The sequence below is a fragment of the Lutjanus erythropterus genome, chromosome 13, assembly GCF_056507025.1.
Source record: "Lutjanus erythropterus isolate fLutEry1 chromosome 13, fLutEry1.hap2, whole genome shotgun sequence".
NCBI classification, from domain to species: domain Eukaryota; kingdom Metazoa; phylum Chordata; class Actinopteri; order Lutjaniformes; family Lutjanidae; genus Lutjanus; species Lutjanus erythropterus.
The window spans coordinates 37,800,814-37,824,886 of record NC_139329.1 but is presented as its reverse complement, the minus strand read 5'-3'; the positions used below and the strand labels follow the sequence as shown (position 1 = coordinate 37,824,886).

Here is a 24,073-nt window from a genome sequence, read left to right as displayed (position 1 = left end):
GTCAAGACTCTATGGTCTGCTGTACAGAAATAACAGACCTTAGAATACTGTAATTAGTATATATTAGTAACTCTACTTTGGAAGTTAGGACATTATGGCTAATGATCTCATTCCTCCATTGTGAGTCTGAATTGGATTTTACTTTGTGACGTTGATACTTTTATGATAGATTTACTCCACAGAGATACAACCAAACTCCTCTCACTTTGTTTTCCTCCCGCTGTTTGGTGCTAATCTATTAGAGGGAGATTGAAATGTTTGGTAGGGGACGGGGACAGTTCAGTAGTGGATTTTTTTTTTTCTCTCTTTGGCGGGGGGTGTTGTATCGTCTTTCATTCCCCCTCAGGGAAGACCACATGACCCGGCATAACAGAGAGAGGCAGCAAAAAAAAAAAGAAAAAGACAGAAAGAGAAGAGATGTTGGGCCCCGCTGCTCTGAGCTCTTCAATGAAAACCACATGTAGGACAGAGGGAGGGAGGGAGGGAGGGGTGAGGTGTGTGTGTGTGTGTGTATGTGTGTGTGCTTGAAGGGGGGGGGGGTTAGTGTAATGACTAAAAACCCAGCCTCCAAGACAGAGAGGAGGGAGTCACTCCGAGCTCTGCTGACATTCTCAACAAGCATTGCAGGGGAGAAAACTGTGAGTGTGTGTGGGATATAGTACAACTCAGAACGAGCGTGTGCGTGTGTGTGAAACCACCAGAGGAGGCTTTGACAGTACAACACACACTCTCACACACACATATAATCTTGAGCTCTGGGCTGCGGTGCGGCTGCAGGACAGAAAGCTGCCTTCAGTGTCGAGGTGGAAAGTGAACAGAAGAAGAAGAAGAGGAGAAAGTTGTTCTCAGGGGCCGGTGTGATCTGATTTCTTTCTACCAGGGGAGAAGAAGAAGAAGAATTAGAAGCAGTAGAAGAAAAAGAAGAAGAAGAAGAGAAGAGGCCAACATGTCCAACGCTCTGCTGAGGAGAAACTCCAGCAAACAGGGTTTACAAAACCTGATGAGGTATGTGGTCGATGTGTTTCTGCTGCTGGTTTCTGTTTGTTTCTGTTGAACACACACAGAAACAAGCCGCTCAGGTTAATATTTAAACACACACACATACGTAAAACACACACACACATTCAAATCAGTTCAGATTAGAAACAAAATTTTGATAATTTATCTTTCTGACCTTTTGAGGTGAATTTCCATTTAAACTCTTGAGAAAAAGCAAAGTATTCTATACCTGCAGAGGATAAAGAGGAGATTTTCCAGTTTGTTGGTTTGAGTGTGTGTTTGTGTGGTAAACACGTCTGTTTAAATGGGAACAGTGGGATTACTGGGAGTGTTTTGGGTCACGCAGGGTTTTGGGGGGATTTTAAATCGACTTACCTCCGCTCACATGAATTAATCATGACAAAGGAACAGTATTAAAAATCCATTGTGCTCAGTAATCTTTATTATTCTCATTATTAAAGCACAGTTACAGGCATGTTTAATTAGTGTCAGAATAAGCTAAATGAAGGCAGGAAATGTTGATTTCTGGGAGGTTGGAGGCGAGCTGGACGCCCGAGGCGTCTCCGTTTCACAGAAAGGGGAAGTGGTGTCGGCGACCTGTGTCAGAGGTGAAAGGTCACCTGAGTCAGTCTTTTGTGTTCTGAGTGCTTTCGGGTGGCGGCATGTCCTGTCTTTTGGGGAAGAGATTCTTTTTCATCCTGTGTCGGGTTCCAGTTTGACTCCTCTGTGGTATTAATGGAGGAGATAAGAGCTCATTCTGCTACTGTTACATGAGGATTTTTTTCTTCGGTCCTCGGTCAGATTAGACGATCACAGAGACATAAACTCTTGACTTGGCCAAAAGACATGTCAGGTTACACGTTGGACCCCGACCAATCAGAGCTTCTGTCTCTCATGACTTGTTTGACATGTAGAGATGATGAGTAAGACCGACGTCGCTGCTTTTCTTCATCATTCTCTTCTCTCTTCTCCACGTTCACAGTTGAAGAGCTCTCTGTGCTCTCACTGGTCAGTCAACACGTCGTAGAAGTTGTCAAACTCTGCAAGTGAAGACAAAAAATTCTCACGTTGATCTTTTTGTCAGACTTTGTGAGGTGTCAGTTGCCAAATAGTGTATGAATAACAGGCCAATGTCATTTCACCTCATCTAGTCCGCAGAGACGACATGTCAAATATGGGACTTTCATCCAAAAGTCAGTGTTGTTTACTTTAAATATTCCTTTAATTTAAAGGAACTGTGTTGATTTTGGATCCCCCTGTGGACAAAAGCAGTAGTGCTTCCACCATATACACACAAAACATAATGTTAAAAATACAGTTATCTAAAGGAAAATATCCTCCTTGCTGTAACTTTGTCTGGGAAAATGTAAACATACAGTCTTCTAGTCTGCATGTCATAAACTATTTCTCCCAGTTCCAGACATTAAGAATAACTATATAGAAACAGCCAACCTTCTTGGCTACATTTTGGCTCATGAAGCTCCTTGTAGGTCCTTGTTGTAACAGGAAAAATAGATCAGCCGCTAACTGTAGCTTTACATTTAAGGTAGTGCGGTAAAAGCGAATTGATTTTCTCATCTGATGCTCTGTCAGACAGTCTTTGTGCTAAGCTAAGCTAACCAGCTGTAGCCTTACATTTAACGGAAAAATATCAGAAGTATTAAATGTAGTCATTGAAAAATGAGTTCCAGTGAAAGCGATTCATCAGATGCTTGAGTGTTTGAACCTTTGTGGGCTTGAATGTAAAACCAGATTCGTCCCTCTCAGTGTATCTGGTGACTTTCCACTTACTCCAGAGTTTATAGACAGCTGATGCATGGATTTGTCACTGACTGTCTTAAAGTCTTTGAGTTACCGCTCTGTGAGTCTGGTCAGGGCGTCGCAGTGCGTGTGGACGTGTTGTAATCAGCCAGCTCGGTGTAAACTTCTGAGTCACAGTGAGAGCAGCGGTCGCGCTGGATGTTTATGAAGCAGATAACAGCTGGAGGAGGCGGCGTCTCGCTGTGATTCAGTCCACTCAGCAGATGGCATCAGTCTGGCTGACAGCGGCGGTGACGTCACTCCAGAAACAGCAGCGTGACTTGAGCAGCTTGATCTGAACTGTTTTACCTCCGTCATCCACATCACACAGCCTGATTCATTCTGCATTTTTAGGAGCTGAGCTGTTAAGGAGTTTAGTTTTATCTGGGCTCTTCTGCAGGACTGTTGCCTCTGACAATCATTTGTTTCAAACTTATTGTTGTTTGGAAATTCTCTACTTCACGTTTAGGGATTCAGAAATATTTATGTGGGTCACAGGATGAGATTGAAAGATCAGTTTCTCACCATAACGTCCATTTGTTGCTGTTCTAGGGTTTTCGTCATGGAAACAAAGATGTTCACATTTTCTTTTTTTTTTTAGAAAGTTGATAGATGCCTTCTTTTTTTCTCACAGTTTAGACTGAAGCTCATTCTTTATACGAGCATTACGTCTATATATTTTTATAGGCTGTTTTGAACAGGCTGATAATTAATTGAGGCAAGAAAATCCAAAATGTAAAGTTTGTATGGAAATACAGTTTATCTTTATGGATTACATTGATGCCGAATTGACAAGAAGACTGCACCACATGCAGTACCCTTCATCTTGTGTTTGTAGAGCTGTGTGTTCTTCCGTACACATAGGAAATTGTTAAAATGTCATATTTCTTAAAGGGAGTTTGGTGTCATATTTTCCTGTAGAGCGCAGGGAGCTCTAGTTAACTCAAACTGTTACATTTGCAGGAAAAAAAAAACTCATGGCCAAGTCAGCTGTTGTCAAGTCACCTGGCCAGAGTCATTCTCTGTAACAAAAACAAAAGTTTGTATTGCATTTCAAACTTGATGCTTCTGTATTTCCGTCTTTCACAGACTTTCTGTTTATCATCACCTTTATCTATGGATATCTAGAGGTGCTAAGTCAAAGGCAACCGGCTTTTCTGTAGATTTCTTGAAAACTTCTGGAAAAAGCTTCTTAAATTCTGAACCTATGAAGGTTGCAAAAGTCTCCAATAAATCTACAGTAGGTCCACGAGTCTTTGATTTATTATTTCTAGCCAGAACATCTAGTCACAACCGGACCGGTTTTTGTCTGTGGTTAAGACACCTGACCAGCGTTTTTGTCTGTAACAGGTTGATGCTGGAGATTACCTACAAAGGTTTGTGTTGTATTCTGAATTGACGCTGCTGTTTTTCCATATTTACCTCGCAGACTGTCTGTGTATCATTGTCAATTATCTACTGTAAACACGACATCACCACAAAGAATTGCTCTCTCGAGCCCAAAACATGTTGTTATCAGATCGTGTGCCGTCGATCGCAGCGGGTCAAGGCAGGCCTGTTTTCAATCAGCTCTTTCTGGGAGACAAACACCCCCTCAAAGCCCGGCTCAGCCCTCAGTGATGTGATGTCATCCAGGAGGAATACCTGCTTCAAAACAAACTAACTGCCGCGAACTCTGACCCCCGAATCCCCAACATATGGATGGGTGTGCTCAGTGTTTATGATACGGGCAGATAAGAGACTGAGGAATGTTTTCTGGGGGGGGTGAGGGGAGGGTGGAGTTAGATGATGAGTGATGGGGGCACTGAACTCTCCCTCCCTCCGCAGGGTGTCTGGATTAAAGGGACGGAGGGAAAGTAAACAAAGCGGGGTTCCTGTTTCCAGGAGTCGTATCTGTGAGAGCAGATGACAGCTTTTTATCTCTGCACTTCAGTACGATGCCGTAATGAAAGACAAACAGCAGAGACTCCTCTCTGGTAGATACTGTCATCTACATCTCTGATTAATCAACTTCTCAGTGTAGGGATTTATGCATTATTACCTCTATCGAATTTCATACTGTCAGTTGATTAATTTGAACCCTTAAAAGAATATTCCACCATTTTTTTTAACTGCACTCCAACAACGTGACTCATAATCAAGATATTGTCATTCTTACTACACACTAAACTATTTATATAAAGTAGTTAAAATAGTTTTAAGTACTTTATATACAGGAGGAGAGCAGCTAGAGCAGTAAAATGTTGCTCACACATTGATGCATCAGTATTAATGATCTAATAATGTGATCTATAGCAATATGCCAGTCAGTGATCTGCAGAAATCAGATTTTCTGTAGAGAAATTACTTTTACTTTTGATACTTTAAGTACATTTTGCTACAAACACTTATGTTCTTTAGTGGGATTTTGAATGCAGTACTTTGGCTTGTAACAGAGTGTTTTATAGTGTGGTATTAGTACAAGGGATAAGGATTAAAGGGATAGTTTGGATTTTTTTTTTAAACAGGGACGTATCCAAAGTCATTATCTACAGTAGATGGTAGATGAGCAGCACGGCTCACATGTGCATCACACTGCAGCCATGCTTCATCTAAAGATCGATGTCCCGCCTATTTTTTTCTGCTTAAGATGCTCAGTTCACAACAAATGTACACAGTGAAAATGAGAGCTGTATCGACACCATACCACTAAAATGATTCCTTTGACTACTACAGTTTGACTGCAGTGGCGGTCGGGCCGTGAAGGTTTGTTGTTGCCACCAGCAGGATCAGTTGGCCTCAGTGTGATCTGAACTGCAGCAAGGTCACATTCTTTTTTGTTTTGTTTTTGCAGTCTGAATATATTTCTGTGCATTTGGTTTTTTTTGGTTAAATTTTTGTTCAATAGTAAAGAATTTGCAGTTGTGCGACTTCATTCATGGTGCAAAAATCAGATCAATCTTAGTTCTTAAAGTAACTTTCTTTTCCTCTAAAGCCTTTAATAATACTGCAGATGTCATCCACTTGATAAAATGTCATCCAGGTACTACATTTCTTCATTTATATAGAGGAGAGAGGGCAAATCATCTAACATATGGTTTAGTAATTCAAAGGTATTAATTTATAGGAACAAATCTAAGAGCATTCATTCCTCATGTGGGAAGTCCATAAAAGATTTCTGCCCCATCGTGAACCAGAATACTTTCCCAGCTTCTCTGGTCGGAGGAAAACTTTCAGGGCACTCGCCTCTTCACCTTCACCCTCGTCTTTTCTGCTGCTTGTCATTTTTGGACCAAAAAACCTTTGGGTAAAATCAGATATCTGAAGTTTGTTTTCTTTGGACTGCACAGAGAAAGATGCCCCTGCTGCATTTGTTTGGGATTTTGTTTTATTTTGGTTCACTTTAGTCACATTAAAGTATTTTCTTCTGTTCTCATAAACTCCTTTTAAACTTTTTCTTGGTCCAGACCCCCTGAATTTTCATTTCAGTCCCCCAGGATGAGGGTTTTTCTTGCTGATTCATGTTTGTGACGTGTTGGGAAATGACTGCACATCTCCTCCCTGCGCTCCAGTTAAAGCCTGTGTGCAAACAAACCTGCAGGGTTCCCAGACTTCAGGGATCTGCAGAAAACAAACTGCAGCCCATTTGTGCTCTGCATGGGGGGGACAGACACCCAGACACGCAGCCATAACAGCATGATTAATGTCTGCTCGACTTCTCTGAGGGGGTTTGTTGGACTGCTGGGAGTGATAACTGGTGTCTGCTGGCTGTGTCCAGTACACATACAGTAGATTTTTACTGCAGTGTAGGATATAATCTCAGTCCTAGTTGTTCTTCATACCATTAATTCTCCATTTCTATCACTGATGAGGAAAATACAACTGGACCAAAACTCTCTGCTGGATTTCAGAAGATACAGAAAGAGATGTTACTTAAAAGGCTTCTGTAGATTTCTCGACAACTTTTTCAAAAATTTAATCAAATTCTAAACTAATTAAGCTTTTTAAAAGTTTAGCCTTTCTAGATGAACAGCTGCCAGAACAGAGCTGACGGTGGAGTAACTCTTCTGCAAAATCAAACACTTGAATCAGAATGTAAAACCTTCTTTTGTCTTCAGGTCTGGATGATTTTGTTTGTTTAATAATCTAATTCAGGGATAATTGATGCATGCATCATTTTACCAACCCAGTTTAGATGAAACCACGCCCACTTCCGTATGACGAAAGACAAAATTCCCATTGAAACTGAGCTGACATGGAAAATGTGGAATTCTGAAGAAGTATGACTTAATAGTTTGAGTCAAGCACAGAGGCTGTATGATGTGTAGCTTTGGTTGGGAACTGGTTAGGGATGGGCGAGATACGATAAGACCAAGTTTATTGATACCACACCAGGGAAATTCACAAAAATGAAGAAGAAATGAACGAAGAAAAATTAAGTGGGTTGTGCGCTGTCATTTTTCAAGCTCGATGGGTGTGGAGGGGCGGCCCAGCGGCAGCCCGCCCTGCAGAGACCCGGCCTGTCCTCTCTGCCGAGCCCAGAGACTCGAGTAATGAAGACTGGCTCTGGAGGAGTAACGGGCACGGCTCCGCCACGTCAGCCAGAGCTGACCGCTGCCATTGCATCTGCAGTCAGTCTGCTGTTATCCAAACACAAGTTTTTCACTAATGACAGTATATTTCATTAGTTTGAAGACATTTTGAGTTTGCAAAATAGACTTCATGATTGTGTCGACATTTTTGACTGCATTTTGCAGAATTGTAAATTTACATATAAAGCTTCTTGTTATTAATTAAATGATGTATCATTACCTGCTGTCAGGTGGCCGTATATCTTCACATACAGGTTTATGAAGTTGCTGTTCATGGGAACATCCTCACTTATTCTGTCCTCTGTCACCATGATGGAAAACCTCATGAACCCCTTCCTCCCGCTGCAGTCATCGATTCACTTTTTTTCCTTTGAAGCCATTTTCATATCAAGACATTTCTTTATTTCAGTGACAGTCAACCCTCAGGTAATGAGAAAATTCCAGATTTTTCTGGAATGATCTGGCTGACTTTTTACACTTGGATTCCATTTTCGTGAACGAACACTTCCTGACATATGGGGCAGGAAGCGTAACCTTACATGGTATTATTCGGGCGTTATTTATGCTAATTTACAAGTCTCGCACACGTGCACTCAGATATGCACAGGTGGATCATTTTCACAGTTATCTGTGGTTACGAGCGTTTGCTGAATGTGATGTGGCGTGTTTGTACGAGCCCTTCGTACGAACAAACGTGAGAGAAATTTAGGACAAGAATACAAAAAGGTTCTTGAATGAGGCCCATTAACTATGTCAGAGCTGTGTCAACCTCCTGGTGACACTAGAGAAAACGTTAAGGGGATGTCTGAAATCTTTAGGATTCTTTGTCTGGGAGTCATGAATGTCCAGGGTTAGACATTAACCAGGCCACCAGGTTTTATCCTCATACTGTGAGCCTTACAGTTCCTTCTGCACCTTTGAGTTCAACATTGTGCAAAAACAGTGACCAGAACTCGTAGGTTTATTATGAAAAAACAAAACAGCAACAGGAAGCAGAGGAATCATTAGGATTAGTCAGAATCCTAACCTCCTCACAGTCCTCTGAGGAGTGTGAATGCCTGAACAAAATTCATTGCAATCCAGCAAAAACTCAAACTGAGAATTTCTTTATTGCACCACGTGTTCCCAGAAAAACTGGTGCAATCTAACAAACTCCCTGTTCATTTTAAAACCACGTTTCAGTGACGGTGAATGTACAGAGCGCGATGTAAAGCAGTAACACTGTAAACACCAGGCTCCTTCTTCATAACTCGTCTGGTGACTCCAGTGACTTTTTTTCTGGGAAGTGGCGTCTTTTCCGCTGTTGTGTCAGAGTGATTCAATGCCCTCCGCTGCCCTGACTTGTTTCAACACAACAGTGACTTCATCTCGCAAACGTCTTCCCACCGTCCTCGTCTGTCCCGCGCGGAGCCTGGCGGGCGTTCAGACTGAAAGGAAACCGTGTTATTATTGTGTCATTCAACCAAGTCGTCCCACCGATGACAGCATGTGTGCTTACAAAAGAGCAGCTGAGGCCTTAATACTTTCTAACCTCCTTCCTCCTGACGGTGAATCCCTCTTTCACGCTCGCTGCAGTCAAACGCCGGTGGACAGTAAAGCTGAAGCCTGGACAAGTGCAGGCAGATCGAGACCGAGGTTTAGATGTTGACAGGTGGAACAGCTTTTTATCTGGTTTGTGTGTTTCTGGTTGTTGATGTTGGTCGCTTCAAATGTTGGAGATCACACAGCTGAGGGATTTCTATTTTAAAATCTTTGTGCCACAAAACCTCTAACAACCAGATGTGTCACCAAAACACCAGAACACTGTTTGTTACTTAAAAAGAATTGTAAAAAGAAGAGATGAGAAGATGGATCAGATTCATCTGTGTACATCCCGCTAGCCTAGCCTAGCTTAGCACCAAGACTCAAAGCAGAACTGTTAATGGTGTAATGTGACGCAATTGCACATCCAAAAAAGAAAATTACAGCCGAAATAGCAAGTTGCAGCTGCAGGATATTGTCAATGCAATATTCTGCAGCTATTTTGTTAATTGATTAATCAGTCCCGTCATTTTTCAAGCAACAATTCCAAGTTTTCTGTGGTTCCAGGCTCTGTCATGGAAGGATTTTCTGTTTTTCTTTGTCATATGTGATAGTAACTTGAATATCTTTGGATTTAAGACTCTTTGCTGCACAACACAAGTGATATGAAAGAGTTAGGTTGGTCTCTGGGAGACTTTTTAGACATCACAGACCAAACAATTGATTAATAGGGGAAATGAGTGGTAAGGAAAATAATCATTTGCTGCAGATCTACTAATTTTCTTTCTCTTTATCCTTTACATCTGTCTTCAGTTCACATCTCAGTATTCTTTTTCCTCAGTTTTCTCTTTTTCATATGCTTTTTTTTCTATTTAAAATATGAATAACAACCAAATAAGGTGTATTTAACATACAGTTAAACAGTGGAAATGTTCATCAGTCACAATCATTGTGGTCAAGTAGGAAACCCAAACCCCAAACAGACTGAATGCCCTCCTTCCAAAAATCCTGTTTATGTTTTTTTTTTTTTTTTTTTTAGAAAATAAAAGATGTTTTTAAGGTTCTACAGTGGAAAGGAATATAAACCAAACAAGTGTTGATGTATTTAAAAACGGCGTTCATCAGTTTTGTTCCTTCATGTTGACCTCTCAGCTCAGGTGTGTTATTCTGGGACCTCCTGACGTTCACACTGACCTCCAGAGCTCTGGGGCACCTTGTCAGTTTTTACCTGAGGACACGCTGATGGAGGCAGCGTGCCCAGTCTTGCCTCTGGTGTCAGATTACAGAGAACCAACAAGAACAACACACGGCTGAGAGAAAACCTGCTGGGCCGCCGCTGAGAAAGAGAAAGCGTTCTCCACATGTTGTTGTAATCGTCTGGAGAGGCATCATTAGCCTGATCCAGTCCAGACCAGAGAGGAAGGTTTCTGCCCTGCTGCGATGATTAGATGACAAGAGCGAGAGAAACAGATTTACTTTTTGATAAAACGCAGGATGAGGAGGAGGAAGTGAAGCCGGCGGTAATCCCGGCACTTTAGAATCACTCTGAGGGAGGATTAATCATTTAAGTCTGAATCAGATGGTGGAGTCGCTGCCAAGTATGACCGAATCCCACAGCGCTGATTACACAGAGGAGACGTAACGAGAGGGCAGAGGAGAGGGAGTCTGCTGGGTCGAAGCCCGGCAGCTTTCAACACCCAAACTGCTGACAACACAGAGCAAACTGACAGCCGGAGCCAGTTTTTATACAACACCTACGCTCTGCTGTCAGGATTCACAGAAAAACACTAAATCACTCCGTGCTGGTCGTAGGTCGGAGTTAAAGTCCAGATGAAACGGCATTTCGAGAGCGTCCAGCTGCCATGTTGTGATGTTCCTCTGAGTGGAACAGGATAGGAAGGCGGGGCACAGAATCTAATTTGATCATTGAAAAGTGGGCGTGTTATATCCCGATGTACCATGCTGTTACTAACTAATGAATCTTTGCTCCGTCCGTATAAGTTGAAGACTGATTAATGGGTGGGTGTCATGATATTACTGGTTGAAACTGGTTGGTTTAAGCCTGTATGAGCACACATCATATTTTGTTTTACGGGATGAAAACACGATTTTGATAGAAGAATATAAAGGAACTGATCTTTTTGGTATATTGTTAGGTGTACAATATGACCAGAGATATTAATTATGAACAGAAAAAGGTATTACAGTAATTTATTTTAAACTTTCCCTGAAAACAGGGCTGGACCCGACTCAGAATTTTGTCAGTTGAATCAGATTTTTTTATATTCCAAGCTGACAATGTCAGGATTCATCGGGCTCAGATAATGAAAGAGCGGTTCAGGGAGCATGAGGCATCATTTCACGTCACACAGGGACTGTCCACCACAGAGTCCAGACCTGAACCCCTCTGAGAATCTTTGGGATGTGCTGGAGACTTTACACAGCAGTCTGACTCTCCCATCATCAGTACAAGATCTTGGTGAAAAATTAATGCAACTCTGGACATAAATAAATGTTGTGACATTGCATAAGCTTATGGAGATGATGCAATGGTGAATGCGTGCCGTAATCACAGCTAAAGGCGGCCCAACAAAATATGTGTGAGACTTTTCTTCCAGTTCCAGGAAGCTTTTATTTTGAAAGTCAGCTGTTTCTGTGACCATCCTGTGTGACCCTGAATGAACTGTCCTGACATGGTGACCGCTCGCTGCCTATCTGCTGCTTCCACCACCTCTAAAACAAACACAGTTTGTCCTGAATTTCACCACAGAGCTGCTATCAGAGATTCTGACCCACATCCAGCTGTTCGCCGGCCTCTCCACCTCCGTCCCCATATTCATTTCCTCTCTGCTCGTCCACAGGAAGTGATGCTCAGTGTAGAGCTTGTCACTGTCCCGGCTTCAGTCATTACTTTTACTTCATCTTTTGTTCATTACAGACACCCTCCTCCTTCATATACTGCAGAAATTAAATGCGGATTTTACTGTTTACTGTCACAATGGCTGCTTGTTTCTACTTGTAGAAACTCGTCGTGTCTGTACTGGATTTATTTCAGAGCAATTACTTAGAAAACTAATTGGAAAAATAGCAAAAATGTGATCAGTGACGGAGGTGCAGGAACACACTGAAAACAAACTACTGCAGACGATGAATTCTATCATTCATTAATCAGTTTTTCTGTCTGAATCTCCCAAAGGTCAAAATCAGAGAGCAGAGAACAAAGACGAGCTTCAGTTTGTTCTTGTTCTAACCGATGATGTAAATCTCTGAACACAGGAGGGACGAGGAGGAGTCACAGAGGAGGCGACGCTGCAGCTTGTAACTGAGGGTGTAAAGATAAAAGTTTCATTTGTGATGTCACTGAGGGTCAGAGGTCACAGATCATCCCATTTACATCGATCTGTCTCAGTGCAGGGTGGCGGAACAGATGGAGTCTTTAGGGGTCTGTTAGTGACCCAGAAGCCAAATGTGAGTTTAGTAACTGGACACCTGAAGGGGCCACATGGAGCTCATTGACCTGTTAGCCCTCAGACTGCTTCTACTGAGGCTGAGAAACCAAATAAACACCAACAAACCAAACACACACATTCATTTATCTGAAGTTTCTCATCTGCAACGTTCCAGAGTAAAAGCTTCTCTGATAAGTTAACAAACAAACCTCTTTACAACAATTCCAACATTCAAATTCATAATTCAGATGCGGTACCCGTGTTGAAGCTGCAAAGTTGTAATCCTGAGGCCTTTTGGCGAAGTTACTCCGAGCACTCAGAACAGAGAGTGTTTTTGTTCTCCCTGGAACACGTTGCCTGTGATTTTTAATGAATTATTGAATTATAGAAAAGAAACTTTGTTTCGCAATTTTCACTTGGTCCTGCAGTTTCATTGCGAAAAATGGCTAAAAGCATTGCAGCATGCATTGCAATTTAGAGAAGCTGAAGTGAAATCAGGAATTTTAGGCCACAACAGGCCTCTGAAATCCTGGAGGGGCTGAAGAAGGTTGAGTTATTAAAAAGAGAGTTATTGTGAGTTATTTCATAAAGTCTCCAAAGTACTGGAGATCCTTGAGTAATACATAATGATGTTTTCTATACCTTAAAAGTGATGAATACATTAATTCATCAGTGAACATTATCCAGTAATATATTTTATTCTGAAGTTGGATTTGTCTGAGCTGCTCCTTAATGCATGAGGACGTCAAATACCAACGTTTTAGGTTGGTAAAGCAAGACAATGAGAGAAATGAAAGACATACAGACAGGGGGCTGCAGTAAAAGTACTTAAGTATTTCTTCCACCTCTGGTCTTGGGTGTAAAGCTCCAGTGTCCGTCTGCAGGGCGTCGTTGAGCGTTCATGCATATGTGAGGGTTCACGTTTAGCACGTCGTCTCTGTATAAATAAAGATTAACAGTGTTTGTAATAAATGTTGTGATGTCACGCTGACACAGGGTGAAGAACACGCGTGTTTATCCTGCAGATAAACAGCTGAGGGCAGACAGATGTTCCTCTGAGCGGATCTCAGCCTCCTCACGGCTTCACAGACGCTTTGTGGAGAAACTGAGAGACGCCGATGAGTCAGGAGGCTGTGATACGTGACAAATGTTTCTTTTATTGTTTCCCAACAAACCACCTCTGATGAAAGAGTGTGGAGCAATAATACCACAACGGAAAAGTACCCCTTACTTCAGGGGGATTTTCATTTTATTTCTCTCTGTAGATTTTCATTGAGTAACTAATTTCCTTACTAAAATTGTTAATATGAAGTTTTTCCTTTCCTTTCGTTTTGTCATCGAGATGAAAAACAGCTGCTTTTCTGACAAGTTCATGTTTCGTAATCAAAGATATTTACTGGAGGTCAATGGGACACTTTAAAAACAGTTTTTTTAACAGCCGACAGGTTTTGTAGAGAAAATATTAGCACTAGTGCTGAAACAATAAGTCAATTTATCAAATAGTCAGTAAACAGAAAATTTATCTGCAAATATTTTGACATTTGATGGATCCTTAAAGTCACTTTTCAAACAAAAACACCAGACATTCTCAATTTCTACCTTTTTAAATGTGATAATTGCTTTTCCTTCTGTTACATCTATGTTTTCACTTTAGATTTTAACCATTTTTTATTTGTTATGAGGGTTTTTTATTTATTCTTAAAGTTTTACTGTCTTAAGATTTTTGAACTGTTGTCAAAACCACCAATTTGAAGATATCAACTGACAGTAAATGACTGAGAAAGTTGTTAATTTCTTCATCAATACTGAAAATCATTACCTTCAAGCCAGTAAAACGTGAGATATTTTGCTTGGAAAATAAAAGTACTCATGTAAAATATTGATGTGCTTGAGTTTTCCTCCAGTACAGACCTGAAGTAAAGGTTCTTTGTCACTGACTGTACTGTGTTCTCCTCCTCTGCAGGCTGACGGCTCAGAGGAGCATCGAGGATGCTGAGGAGGTGGAGAGGGAGCGTCGGCGAAGAGCTCGGGAGGCTTCACGCTGGACCAACGGCGGCTCGTCATCCGGAGAGTTTTCACCAGATAACGAGACACCGGCTGAGGAGAACATGTAAGTAGAGACAAACATTACTTCCATTTCTGTCTAAAACTGCGTTTTCAGTGGCTCCTTCACAATAAAAGCCTCCCTGTTTTTCACAAGTTGAACACTTTGATTGCGAAATAGCAGCAGCAGGAAATGTTGTGTTTGCATTAACTTACTGTTACAGAGTAAATGCGTGTGTGATACAGCTGCAGGAGAAATGTCAGTGAACAGACTGTGATAAATTAGGTAAAGTTACAAACAGTAACACTGGAGTTCATGCATTATTTCTAGTGTTTTAAACACAGACAGCAACAATGAAAACTATGTTATACAGCTGTGCTTTTCAAGGTGGAAGCCTCCAGGAGGACCTCAACAAAGTAATAAAGAAATAATTGTAAAAAAAATCTAATTATTATTGTAAGTATTATTCAAAAATATAAATCACAATTCTATACAACATATGAAAATGTTTTTATGTCCTTTCTAATTGCCTGCTGGTCAGGACATCATTCATCACGTCATAAGCTGTTGGTCTGCGCCTGTCATGTAGCTCTGCTCCTGAAATTTAACGAGCTAGCTTGTGCTAACTCACAAAAATGAACAAAAGAAAAGACCTGATGAGCAGAAACTCAGCTGCAAAAAATCCAAAGAACTCCTGGCAAAGTAAACGATGTCAGCGCACATAAAGCATGAAGGGTATTCATGGTGTCCCAGATGCGTTCTTTGTCTCGAGACCTTCTCAAATGAGTGTTTAAAACTGCAGCATCACTTGAAACAAAAGCAGTCGACTTCTGGTTATTGACGATATCTTGCAAAAGTGAGGTCCCAGCCACAAGCTGATGCTATTTTGGGGGGCTTTGGTATGGAAAAGTTTGGGAACCCTTGATGACACTGGCTCATTGTCAGAGAGAAAGTTTGACTTAATGAAAATCTTAATTATAACTCTCTTACAGGAAATAATCTGTCTCAAGCTGAAATGTATCTCTTGTACCTTTTCCTCTTTGTCTTTCGAGCAAATAAAAACTTTCCACTTGAATATGAAGCATCACAAATCAGGTAAAGTTACAAAGTTGTTATAAAGTTATAAAGTTGTTTGGTGATTTTTTTTTTTTTTTTTAACATATTTTGTTTTCACTTGTGGATGTTGCTGTAATCCAGTGAAAATCAGGCCTGCCTCCAAAATGTCAAGATAAAACAGCCTTGTTTTAAATTTGGGGACTGTGCATTGTTTAAATAATGAGGTTGAATACTTGGCTGAATACGTAGAAGAGAGATCTGAGATCTAAAAATATATTTTAAAAAAACTATGAGACACATTATATCAGTGGAAATTTGTTTAAGGACGGAAACATTATTGCTCCGTCTCGCCATGAAAAAAAAATGCAAGTATGACATCAAACAGTGGTTGAATTCCTCGTACATGTAATCATGGGAACCCAGGAAGTTATTAAGCGCAGAACATTTTTCATTCACTTCCCTCATGTCCAACGACTTCCTGTACGAGCTGCTAACTGTGTGATTTTTCTGGTGATAACTTTAAAGAATTTGTCGTTGTGTGTCCCAGCGGTGAAACTCAAATCTTTCCCTCCTGCTCGCTGCTCCTCGTCGTACGCTCGCTGGTTTACGGGGTTTCACGGATGTCTGGTTACATAAAACAAATGTTTCCACTGGGAAAAGCTACAAACAAGCTCTTCCCTCCCGTCGTGTCGATGTGAAGACGAGCACACAGCTGCCTTCTCATTACACAACCCCCGAAGAATGTTTACTACAGAGCGTCTCCAGGGAAAACCACCACCATGTCAAAGCTTGAGCCGACTTTTTAATCTCAGACCTGTAATGACAGCTTACGCCTCGAACACCTTCACCTCCGTCACATCATAGGCTCAGCTGCTCTCGGGATGCGGTGACTCGTCCTGAGGTGGCTCAGCGGCAGCCTGTAATTGAAGGGTCGTCTGTACGAGACGCGGCGGTGATGTAATGCTGTTTTTGAAATCCCTGAAGTTTGCGGCCTGATTTCCTGCCTCAGAGGAGGTCAGAGGTCAAAGAGCTGGAGCTTGAAGCCACGGATGTTGGTTGAAGTAGCCATCAATCGTCTGCACAAGATGTTTATCAAGGAGGCCATCAGACGAGTCTAAATCTGATCAACCAACAGTTTGTCTCCTCCTCCTGACTTTCTGTCTGCTCTAAGCCCATTTCTTCCTACTGAAGACGTAAAACATGTCACAAATATACTTTTCATTTTTAAAAAAGGTTCAGTTATTTCTGAAAACAGCTGCTCACTGTTTTTATCCAACAAACAGGAGGAAATAGTGCAATTTTTGAGGACTATTTTCAGCGGCAGATTAATCCACATTTGGTGCTTTAGTGAGCATTTGGAGCGCATGTGGCTCTTTTTAAACATTCCTAAACATGAGTTGTAATTCTTAAGTCTTTGCACTCAAGTCCCAAGTCAAGTCTCAAGTCCCAAGTCCAAGTTTCATGTCATGTCTTCACCAGATGTAACGACATTTTAACAACAGAGCCTCAACTTAACGGTTCTTTTTTCATATGAAGTTGGAAGTTGTTGCATCTCGTCTGTAATTTTTCAACCGTCACATTTGCCATACTGCATTCTGTTTTTGACCACGTCATAGTTTTTGCACGTGAACGGACTGATCTTTTGTGTAATTCTTGTCCAACTGGAGCTCAGACTGCTCTCTGATTGGTTCAGACAAAGTGGATCTGGGGAATTAAGTGCTGACTCGCACAGAAAGGATATTGCTGATGTTGGTTGATTCATGAAAAGAAAGGAAATCACACTTTTAAAATCACTGACTTATGGAGATATCAAGTATTTTCAAGTCTAAAGGCACAACTTCAAGTGAAGACAAACAATATCCGATGAAATCATCTACACTGTATTCTATTTTAAACAAACTTCTAGCCTGAAAGTGAGGCACATTATAGTTTGGTTTTGACCTCACAGTTAATCATTTTCCAACTGACAACAGAACCACAGAAATCCTGCAACAGATACTCTGATGAGAAGATGAGTAAAATAAATCAGAGAGGTGGAGGTGTTTCTTGACGGATGTGTCTCGTCATCAAAAACGTGTCAGAACCTCCACTGACTCACTCCTGTCAGGAATCCGTCCAGGTGTTGGCTTCACAGCGGACGCGCAGACAACATCGCCGCTCGTTAAGGCTGATTACCCGCCGAGAGATCAGGCAGAGACTCCCATCATGCAGCGGGGGCTCCGCCGGCCTCCCGAGCGTCTTAATCATCTGGGGAATGTTGAGTGAATTCCTTTCTGCCAGCTCCTGGGAACACAAAACACACTTTGATTACTTTCATTCAGCGGGAGGAACAGCCTGTGATAACTGTGATGATAAGTTCACTCAATCAACACTTAATTAATATTCAACACAGCTCAAACACTAAATAACAATTAATTAGATTAAACTGCATGTGAAGAGGACGGGGTGGATGGACGGACAAAGTGTGAGACTTCTTTGTTATGGTAACCATGACAACAACAGTCCCCTTACCTTAATGAAGAAGTTATTAAAATCCAAACCACCATGTTGTTTCTAATCTAAACTAAGTACACCGTGAAATGATTTACTGCAACAGATTTTTGAGTTTTGAGCCCAACTCAAATGAAAGTTTTACCAACTACTAATCTTCTTGAGATAAACTTAGAGCTTTGCATTTTAGAAACTCAAAACATTGTGTTTAAAAAAATATTGAGTAAATTAATTGAAGTGAAAGTAAATGTTAAAACTTCAAAAAGTCATTCTGGAGGGCAGTTACAAACTCTTTTCTTTCTCATTTAATTCAGAGTAGAAATTAAATGTATTCCAAAATGATCACAGTTATCAGTATTGCAGTGATACACACTGAAATCATGTCATCAGGTATTAAACTGGGACAAAATTTACATTTTAAACTTTAATATTGCAGTTTATCATGAAGTATAACTGTTTTATTCCTAATTAAGAGGACCTATTGGAAATAAAGCAAAAAAAAAATTAGCTCTTGCTCTTAGGTTGGACTCAAATCTGGCAGTCTCTGTTTGGTTCAACAGAAGCAGGTCCTAAAAACAAAGGACTCACCTTTGCACGTCTGGCAGGTAGAAACACGTGGCTGCATCCCAACATGTTTCTTTCTTGATCCGCAGGTTAGACAGTTAGACCTGAAAATAGAACAAAAAACTGTTTTCATTGCCTTAAAATGAGACGTTTATATCTATAGAAGTTTTTTTTTTTTCCATAGAGGCCACCATGTTTTGAGGACATGCGAGGTTCTCCTACACACTTTGAAGTTCACTGTTAGAAATCACTAAACCCTACACTCTCAAAAAAAAGTCTTAGTGTGATAGATGCTAAAAGTATTTTTTTTACATTTAGTCTTTTGATATTAATAAAAGATTTTAGAGTGTCTGCATCATGTAGAGCAGTGATGAATTCACAGAAAAACAGGACGCTGAGGGGAAAAGTCAATAAAGATTTATTTCTGTAAAAACAGGCATGGACCTCAGCGGTCCACACAGCCATGGATGAGTAGAGGAACATATTTTTGTGTTTAATCTTCATCCTGTTTTGATAACTGCAGTGTCATTTATGTTGATGATTTTTACACCAAAATGTAACCTTGGAAAACATTCGATGCTCGATTCTTAGAAAGTGTTTTAAGATAGAAAATATTGTCATTTTTATTATTTTGTAGGAAATATAATCAAATCATCAAATATGGCAGCTATCATTCAAACTATGATGCGTGCAGGAATCTATGGTGACGTTAACATGAATAAATATGCAAACAGTTGTTTGGTTACAGTTAAATTACTTGGTTATGTTTAGGAAAAGATCATGCAAGTTAAGTTACACAACTTTCATAACTCATGAAATGAGACTAAACAATGTAAAACAAATATGAAAAACAATCCCAGACAAATTCCAAATATTACTGTAGCCTATTAAATATATTTTCTGGACAGTTTTCTGTTTCCTGTTTTTTCAGGTTGTTTTTCCAGCTGTGTTGGATGTTAATCATTCATCTGTCAGCTGCGCTCTGCTGCTAATGGCTCCGTGATCACAGAAGCTAATCAGAGAAGAAATCTGTTACAGAGCTCTGTTTAATCTGCTCCGCTCAGCGAGGAAACCTGTTTGGGTTTAACAGACTGCGAGGATACGTTTCAGCTGTTAAACTGTGAGAACATACATGAGGATTTTATCTTGATGGTGATGATGGAGGAGCTGCCTCACCTCTGGAGATTAAGAATATTCACACCAAGAGACATGATATTATGATATAAGACAACTAGAGTCGTCCTGAGAATATCCTGAACACGGTGACGATGATTCCAGATTATTTTAACATGTTCGGTGTTTTTGTCGCCTCACTGAACGCCTCCCTGCAGCCGCTCTGATCCTCTGTTTACTGAAGCACAGGGAGGTTCATTACTAAAATCACTTAATGCCTTTTGACGGACAGAAACTGAGCTCAGATCTGCTGTCAGGAGCCCAACTGTCACTTCTAAAGTGACTTAGCTCAGGACCAGTGACCTTTGACCTTTCCAAGAATAAGATCAGCAAGTTAAATCTCCACCAGGAGAGACCTTCTCCTAAAACCCCCAACTAAGTGAGGCGGGACAAGCGCCAGATTTGTCATTTCTCCACAGCGTATCTGCAGCCTCCTCACAAAACTTGATATTTAGTCCAAACTTTCCCACCACATAGGATCAAAACAGAAAAAGAAACTATGGGACATCATACAAAATATGACAGCAAACCATCGGAAAAGCCCAGACAATAGACAAATCTTTTTGTCCCTGCAGGGGACCTCTGAGTGCTCAAAACCTAAAGAGGACTTGTCAGCTCACCAAGAAAGTGGATTGGATCCAGTTTGGCTCACAGTTAAGGTCACCTGAGGAGCTCACAATTAGCTCACGTGATCTCGGACACCCTGTAATCATCACCTCTGGTTACATTCTGCCGTACGTACAGTTTTTTTGTTCCATACCTGTGGACACACACATGCACAGTCCACGGGTTCAGTCCACTGCATCATACATTCTTTACAGACGTCCACAAAGAGTTCAGTGCCGAGCCTCGCGGACATGAAATTTATCTCACTCAGACGTTTGTGGCTGTGCAGATGTGGAAAAGTTTTCAACGTCTTTTCGCTTTCTTTCTTTGAAGATTGTGAAAATGGCTCCTGAGGTCAAAACCAAACCATTATGTGCCTCTTTTATGCCAGCAGTTGATACATGTAATGATAACAGTATAGATTATTTTATTTGAATCTGAGCGTAGTTTAAGTTTTCTATTTGAAACTCTGAACACCTGCTGCTGTTTCTCATCAGCTGACCCTTCTTTCCCGTCTCATCCTCAGGTACGACGGCGACCTGAAGCCGAGGAGCTCTCCGTCTCTAGAGGAGGACGAAGGCTTCAGCGACTGGACTCAGCGCAGAGAAAGACGGAGGCAGCAGCGCCTGCAGGAGCTCAGCCAGGGAGGCGAGGAGGACGAGGACGAAGAGGAGGTCATGATAAACAAACCCGTAAAGACCGTCCAGGCCTCGGTCACGTCCTCCAGCCGACTGCAGAGCCAGGAGCAGGAAGAGGAGGACAGGAGCAAGATGGAGACGGAGAGAAGGAAGGAACGTGAGGAGGAGGAGGAGATTCGAGCTGAGGGGATGAGGAGGGAGAAAGAGAGGGAGGAGGAGGAGAAGAGGAAGAGAGAGGAGGTGATGACCAGGAGGAGGGAGGACATTCAGAGACCAAATCCAGAGGTAACTATTCTTCAATGAACAACTGTCATGTTTTACAGCTTTAATTCATTCTAGACCAAGTCCAAGTCAAGTTTCTAGTCATTCAAAACAAGTCAGGGTCAATCTTTAGAAGACAAGTCTTTAGTTCTATGAGACAAGTCAAAGACGAGTCTGTGTTAAGTTTTAAGTAATTCAAATCAAGTCTCAGGACGTTTGAGACAGGACAAGATCATTTGTCAAGTTATTTGAGACAAGCCCAAGTTAATTTTAAGTATACAAGTATACTTGAGACAAGTCTAAAATTAAGTCTCAAATTCTTCAGGTTAAGTGCAAGTCAAGTTCAAATTATTTAAGACAAGTCCAAGTCAGAAGTCCTTCAGCACAACATAAAGTCTCACATAAAGTCTTTATAAGCAGATAAGTATTCGGTGTTTAAAGTCTCTGGCAGCTGAAAAAATGATCTGTTATGTTGAACTTTTCATGTTCAGGTGGAGAAAAGAAAAGAAGTTAAAATCTCCTACACATCCAAGGTCGTCCTTCACCAAGAGCCAAAACACGACAACACCAACGGAGACACAACCAATGAGGAAGTGACATCATGCAGGAGCAACAAGACAAAAAGGTTCACCAGGTGTGTTGTGCGTTTTAATCATGACTGTACTGAATACTTATCAGCCATTACACAGTTTCAGCCATATTGTACAATGGATTCCAATACATGTGAGCTGATTTACACGTAAAGGACATTTTCTTTTTGTGTTGGGTTTAAACCTCTGACTGCTAGATAAAAGTGTTGTTTTCTATCCTCACTGCTCTGATTGCATAAAAGTCAACCTTTCCCTGAAATTAGTTTTAAGAAATAGCAATATATCACCTTTTCTGCAGTATTGCAATCATTTCTATATATTGATCATTATATATTTATATATACCATCAGCTAATTTATTCAGACTCCTGGCTGGTAAATTAGTTAGTCTTTCATTTGCAAATTTCTTTAACAGCTATCGATACGAAATAACCAACCTGATCCATGCAGCTTTGCTAACTTACAGCTAGCTGGTTAAACTTAGCTTGCATTCTCAATAAAATTCTATTGCTAGCCAAATACTATCTGAGCATGTCAAATAATGTCACCAGCTAATGTGCTTCATGATACGGTCACTGGTGTCATTAATAACAAGGATTCTCTTAAAATTCCACATAGTACTTTTAATATTTAAAAACCTCTGTGTGTGTGCAGCAGAGGCATGGAGCCGGAGGAGGCGGAGGCCATCCTGGAGACGGAGCAGCATCTGGAGAAGATTCGACAGAGCCTCCAGCAGAAGGAGAGCCAGGAGCTGGAGCAGCTGAGACACCGACAGGCCGAGGCCGAGCAGGAGCTGGAGGAGCTGAAGAAGAGGAGGGAGGAGAGACGTCGAGTCCGGGAGGAAGAGGAGCGCCGGAGGGAGGAGGAAGAGCATCAACGGCTGGCAAAAGAGGAGGTGACTCTCACTACAGCCTTAAAATATTTGTAGAGTTTTTGGATATTTCAACAAGAATGGAAGGACGAAACCACTGCCAGTCAAACAGGTTTATTCTGAGTGAAGTTTAACAGAACTAAAGCTTCCTCTGTCTGTAAAAAAATCTTATTGGCTGCTAAACTAGTGAAAGTCGAGTTTATGAGCCTGTTAAAAGAAAGACAAACCTCCATGATTTTGTTGAAGTTCCATCAAATCACAAAATCTCCAGTGGTTTGACAGTGAACTATAAGGTATTGAAGAAAGTGGAAGCTCAGCTTGCTTAGCTGCCAAATGATCGAATGCAGGTATCACTTGACTGGAGAAGTTTCAGTACTTCTAGTTATTTCAGTTGGTATCTTCAAGGTATCAGAGTACTGATTACCTGCCCTAAACATGTCTAATAGAATGATCATCTGTGGGTCTGTGTTTGCTGGATATCAGCTGTTTGCTAGCATGTCAGCCAAAACAAGCAAGAAGACGTTAGAAATGGTGCATTTTTAGTTAGTTATTGTGCCCCCTAGTGGCCAAAAAATATCTTTTTAACTTAAAAGTTAAGTTACTTACAGCGCCTGTAATGTGACTCCCCAGGAGGAGAGGAGACAGATGAAGGAGGACATCGAGAGGAGGAGGATGGAGGCAGCAGAGAGGATGAAGAGCCTGAGTACGTCCAGTGTGGAGGGAGACGAAACGTTCAGTCCCTTCAGTCCCAAAACTCCCACACACAAGGTAAATATCAACTGACACTGCAGCCGAGGCCAAACAAAGAGTCGACCAGGCGAATCATTATTTAAGTTGCTAATATTAATTTATTAAGAAGGAGAAAGTTTCTGAGAACTTGATTATATTTCTGCAAACAATGAAAGAAAAAAATGTTTTCTGTCGTCTTTTGAATAAGAGTTGTCCTCTGTTGTAAATGTTTGGAGTCTGTTTGAGTGATTTAGTGATTGTGAAGATGATGAATAAATCCACAGAGGCTGATGCTTGTCTGCCAGCAGCAGAATACGTTTTAAATGACAGTTAATCCAAAAATACGCAACATAAATACAGCTCACAGGAAGTGTTGAGATGTGGTTCCGCTGACAACCACTGTCCACAACCTGAAGATTTTCAGTTTATTGTCATAAAGGAGAAAAGACACCAGAAAATATTCACATTTAAGAAGCTTCAATAAGATCAGTCTCAGAGTTTGAAAAATGACTCAAACCAATTAATTAATTATCAAATTAATTGGTGATTAATTTAATAATCGATTAAACTATTAATCATTGCAGCTTTAGAAACTTTTACATTTCAGTACAGTTTCTGGGAGACACAACATGTTTGAAACACACCAGTAGATTTGAATGCAAAAGAAATACATTTTTTATTAAGTGTAGATTTATGCATCACTAAATGACAA

At 40.9% G+C, this 24,073-nt stretch overlaps 1 protein-coding gene across 1 annotated transcript in view; it reads left to right on the top strand.

Annotated features, from left to right (window-relative positions):
* The first annotated feature begins 576 nt into the window (after positions 1-576).
* Positions 577-24,073, top strand: part of lsp1a (lymphocyte specific protein 1 a) — a 39,231-nt gene continuing 15,734 nt past the window's right edge. The window contains exons 1-6 of the mRNA XM_084733647.1: positions 577-1,005; positions 14,304-14,450; positions 20,800-21,196; positions 21,664-21,806; positions 22,416-22,656; positions 23,263-23,400. Coding sequence (XP_084589773.1) covers positions 947-1,005; positions 14,304-14,450; positions 20,800-21,196; positions 21,664-21,806; positions 22,416-22,656; positions 23,263-23,400 — 1,125 coding nt within the window. The 5' untranslated portion in view covers positions 577-946. The remainder of the gene's footprint in view (positions 1,006-14,303; positions 14,451-20,799; positions 21,197-21,663; positions 21,807-22,415; positions 22,657-23,262; positions 23,401-24,073) is intronic.